The sequence below is a fragment of the Wolffia australiana genome, chromosome 4 (genome assembly GCF_029677425.1).
Source record: "Wolffia australiana isolate 7733 chromosome 4, ASM2967742v1".
NCBI classification, from domain to species: Eukaryota; Viridiplantae; Streptophyta; class Magnoliopsida; order Alismatales; family Araceae; genus Wolffia; species Wolffia australiana.
This window is the reverse complement of record NC_135838.1, coordinates 21,418,975-21,423,969: the sequence shown is the minus strand read 5'-3', so window position 1 is coordinate 21,423,969 and position 4,995 is coordinate 21,418,975. Positions and strand designations below refer to the sequence as shown.

General features: G+C 36.4%; 1 protein-coding gene across 1 annotated transcript; it reads right to left on the bottom strand.

The window, feature by feature from the left end:
• LOC144702554 (uncharacterized) lies at positions 1–4,346 on the bottom strand. Its single transcript, XM_078574602.1, has 2 exons — positions 3,946–4,346; positions 1–66 (listed from the first exon to the last, which is right to left on the bottom strand). The coding sequence occupies exons 1-2, from the start codon at positions 4,330–4,332 to the stop codon at positions 1–3; spliced, it is 453 nt and encodes a 150-aa protein (XP_078430728.1). The 5' UTR covers positions 4,333–4,346.
• Between the last annotated feature and the right edge of the window lie 649 nt (positions 4,347–4,995).

Here is a 4,995-nt window from a genome sequence, read left to right as displayed (position 1 = left end):
TCATGGCGAGTAGTGATCTTTCCTAGACTCGTGCTCCATCATTTCTGTTGAATACTTGACCTGCACCTGAAAAACACACCATGGCACACACAAATGCATCTCATGTAAAACTTGGATATCGGTTAGGATTTGTAATAGGTCTCTTGGTTCAAGGGAATTCAGAAATCATTCAAGTAAAAATTTGACGTCATGCAAAAGTATTTATATATTTACTTTTCTTTTCACAGTACTCTATGAGAATACCTTAGACTATGATGCTTATAGCCTCGTTAGGAATTGACATGTGACTTGGGGGCATACACAAGGCTAACCAAGTAGTAATAGAATTTGTCTCTCAAAAACAGCAACACAGAAACTGTAGCAGTTTACAGCAAGGATATGTTCCTCGGTCCATTGACTTGGTATCCGAGGATGTGCATTTGATGGGGGTTAGCATTGACTTTTGGGGGGGGGGGAGGCTTATTTCAGCTTTGGTGTGAGCTTAAACACCATAATCAGTTGCTTTGATAGTCCCACTTTTCTGCATTAACTTCATTTTGAGCTTTGGTTTTTCCTTTCTCTTTTTTTTGGAAGTTTTTGAGTTCTCCCCTGATTGATTTGTTGCCCTTTCAATTTTGTGCTTGTTCTTTCTTGTTCAAGAGACTTGCTTTCTATGGCGTTTGCCATGTTGATGGGCATTTATTGCGTTCATGTTGATGGGCGTTTGCCATTTCAGAGGTCTTCATGATTGCGATAACTTGTGGAATTTCTGTATAAGCCTATTTCCCCCTTCTAGTCGTGGTTCCTCCCGTCATTTTCACATACCTCAAATAGCAAGCCCCCAGACTAAGATGCATACTCCGACTGTCTCTGCTACAGAGTCTGTATTACTGGATTGATGATCTTATATCTATAGCTTCATGATTGACCTTAGATATTCCGCTCCTATCCCACTTTCTCTTCTTTCAGAGGAATATAATCTGTCTCATCTTTAGGAATTCCCATTCCATGTATGACAGTTGGAAAATATATTCATAGTTTTCAGTAAATATATAATGAAGTACATCATGTCTCATGACAACATAAAAACATATTGAACAAGATATATTTATCGTCCATTTCTTGCATTGAAGTTTTGAATTGTTCAATAGTTTAAATTTTGGAAGAAAAAACATACCTCTTGGCTTGCGTCTAACTTCCATATCTTCGCAATGATTTTAATTTGTGCTCATTGATTTAAAGTAGTTGGGATGTGGCATACCTAATTTGTCCATTCGGTATCAGCCTTTTGCTTGAATTGGTAAGTCTTCTAACATGGAAAACAAAAAATTCTCGTTTTTGTCAATAGCATAGTTAGCTAACGTATCTGCAACACTATTCCCTTCTCGATGAATATGCTTTATTTCCTCTATTTGATTTATGTGTCTCATAATTTGTCCCCACCATTCTCTTAGTTTCCATAGAGGGCAGATACAACTTTGTATTATTTGACAGAGTGATGTAGAATCAGATTCCACAATTATTTTTTTGATACCTTTACTTTCACATAGTCTTAATCCATCTAGTAGTGCCCAGCCTTCTACCTCCATATTAGTCCCGTCTAGGTATCCATAGGAGAAGGCAAAAATCATCACATGTTGCGCATTTCTTACTATTCCTCCTGTTGCTTTCCCAGGATTTCCTTTTGATGCGCCATCTACATTAAGTTTATATATTGATCCCTGAGGTGGCCTCCAGGCAATGAGTACAATATTATGTTTGTATTTAAGTGGTCCCGGGTCTATATTCCAGTTTATTAGGCTTTGAACATCTTTGTTTGCTGTGATTTTTGTGGGTGTACTAATGTGTTCAATGTTTTTTATCCACGCTTGTATCTCATGAGTGATAGACCAATATCCCTTATCTCCATTTTCCCATTTCCTTAGATTTCTTTTCTTCCATATTTTCCACAGTAGTAGTAGGCATGAACGTTTCATTAAGATAGAAGCTTTACTCTCTTTGAATGCAGGCCTCATTATGCTCATTAACCATTCCTTCGACGACAATTGGGAAGTTTGAGTCACATTCCACTTCTCCATTAGCCAATTCCAGAGATGTCTCCCCCAATCCCCTGCAAAAAATAGATGATCTCGATCCTCTATGTGAAGGTTTCTTAGGAACAAGAACATTTCGATACAAGGTGGACACCAATTTTTTTTATATTTTTGTCCACTGGCAATACATCATTGAAAAATCTCCACATAAAAAGCTTGATCTTAGTAGGTATCATAGTTTTCCATACTATTGTGTTTAGGATATTTTGGGGTTTCTTGCTGCAAAAATGCTGCCATGCTGACTTTGTACTAAATTCTCCTTGTGTAGTAAGAGTCCAAATTTATGAATCTGAAACATTAGATAATTTATACTCCTTGTTTCTCATTCGTGTGATAATCTGTTCAGGAACACTGTGATGTCGAAGATAGGGTTCCCAATCTTGGGTGAGTAGATCTTTGACTGTTAGTGTTGACTCTCGCCTACTGCAGCCTGGAATATGTTCAAGTGGATCCATTCCACTCCAGTTTAGTCCACATATCGATATTTCCATGACCCAAATTCCATTATAAGACATTCTCCATCTCTTGCCACATGACTTTGAGGTTTTGTATTCGTTGGGCCAGTGGTCGGTCAGATTGCATGATGTCCTAGCTTCCCAATTTTTCTCTAATAAGTCTGGCCCAAAGAGAGGTATTCTTATGAAATGACCATGCCCGTTTCATTCGAAGAATCTTCATTGTGTCCTCTAACGACCGTATGCCAAGTCCATTCTCTTTGGTTGCAAGTCCATTCTCTTTGGTTCTAAAGCAAAATTTTGGCCAAGCCACCCAATGTGTCTTCTTGGATCCCTCATTGCTTGACCATAAGAATTGTGCCACAATCCTATTTATCCTTGCAGTAAACTTTTGGGGAACATCATATACAGAGAGTGTATGAATAGGAATGTTGTTTAATACATGCTTTATCAAAGTCGCCCTCTTGGAGATAGCCATTTTCCTTTCTACCCTTCCAATCTTCATCTAATATTTGTTAGTATTCCATCAAAATATATACTTTTAGCTTGACCAGTAGATATCGGACAACCCAAATAGAAAAAAGGAAAACAACCAGCAGAAAAAGAAGTGCGTCCTTTTATTTCATTTTTTCTGTGTAAAGATGTTTTATCAGCCACATAAAATGCACTTTTAGTTCTATTAATCCTCTGCCCTGAAGTACGCTCATATCTGTCTAATAGATACATCATATTTCTCAATGATTTCTTTTTTCCATTGAGGAATATGATGGTATCATCTGCAAATAAGCAGTGCAATATGAGTGGCGCTCCGCGTTTCATAAAATAATGACCAATCTGATTAGTATCCATACTCTTTTTAATATTGCGACTAAGGATTTCTTCTGCAAGTATGAACAAACTGGGTGAGATTGGATCACCTTGTCGAAGCCCTCGTGATGCTTGAAAAAATGAGGTGGAATTCCCATCCACAAGCACTGAGAAATTGTTATGCTCTACAGAAGATTTAATCATATTCATCCATGCCTCACTAAATCTAAATTTATACAAAACTGAAAACATAAAGTTCCATTCAAGTCTATTATATGCTTTTTCCATATCTAGTTTCATAATCACATTTCCCCCCATATTTTGTGATGTATTGATTGGGAAATTTCCTGTACGAGTCCAACATACTCATGAATTGATTTGGACTTAACAAATCCAAATTGTTCATCCGAGATGAGCTTTGGAAGTATGGCACTCAATCTTTGATTTAGAATTTCTGTGATTATTCGATAGGTGACATTGCATAAACTAATCGGTCTTAAATCAACAAATGAATTTGGCATTTGGGTTTTAGGTATCAAGGCTATAAATGTTGCCTTCCATGCCCTCGGCAAAGATATTCCACCAAAAAAATAATTTATTGCAGCAAAAACATCATTTTGAATAATATGCCCGCAAAAGGTGAAAAAATGTGGAGCAAAGCCATCTGGACCTGGCACACTGTTGCGATTCATCGAGGCTAATATCTCAAAAATTTCTGTCATATCAGGTGGTTTACATAACATAATATTGTCCTCAGCTGATAAAGTACTTGGTATAGCCTCCAATAAATCTTGATCTTTCTGTCTAGGTTGTGAAGTTACAAGATTTTGGTAGAAATTCATGGCTGCATTTTCTAGTTGTTGTTGATCATGGTCATAATTTTCTCTTATGTTGTAGTAGTCTCGTTTTTCTCTAGCATTCACAAGCATATGAAAATATTTGGTATTATGGTCTCCCTCTGCTAACCATCTTTTATTTGCTTTTTGTTTAAGAAACATTTCATATTGCTCCTCTCGTACAGACAGTTCTCACACTAATTCTTTCCATTGATATTCTTTTTGTTTATCCCAATTGTTTTGGAGTTCAATTTCAAGGCTATCTATTTGGTTCTTTAACTTTTCTTTCTCAGTGTAAATGTTACCAAAGGATTCTCGGTTCCAATGTTTCAGAACTTGTTTAAGTGCTCTAAGTCTGGTACTCAGATTGGCCATAGGCTCTACTTCAGACACCTTGGTCCAATGTTTTTCTACAAGCGCACAAAATTTATGAAGTTTAGTCCACATAGCTTGAAATCTGAAAGGAGGCCTTCTATTCCTATGTTGTAACTATTGAAATGTTAATAGCATGGGTGCATGGTCTGAAAGTTGTTTTGGAAGGTATTCTATTTTGTATGGGGGAAGTAAACTAGCACGTATATTCATAATGATGCGGTCAAGTCGTTCATAAATCTATCTATCTATATATCTATCTGTCTATCTATATATCCATCTATCTATCTATCTATCTGTCTATCTATATATCCATCTATCCGTCTATCTATCTATCTATCTATCTATATATCTATCTATCTATCTTTATATCTCTATATCTATCTATATGTCTATCTTTTTATCTATCTATCTATCTATTTATCTATCTATTTATCTATCTATATATCTATC

Excerpts from the sequence above, each read along its gene's own strand:
- LOC144702554 (XM_078574602.1), bottom strand. The coding sequence starts at position 4,332 with ATGTTTCTTAAACAAAAAGCAAATAAAAGATGGTTAGCAGAGGGAGAC. Across the intron at positions 67-3,945 it reads GGCATATTATTCAAAATGAT|GTGCAGGTCAAGTATTCAAC; the intron begins GTTTTTGCTGCA and ends TGTGTTTTTCAG.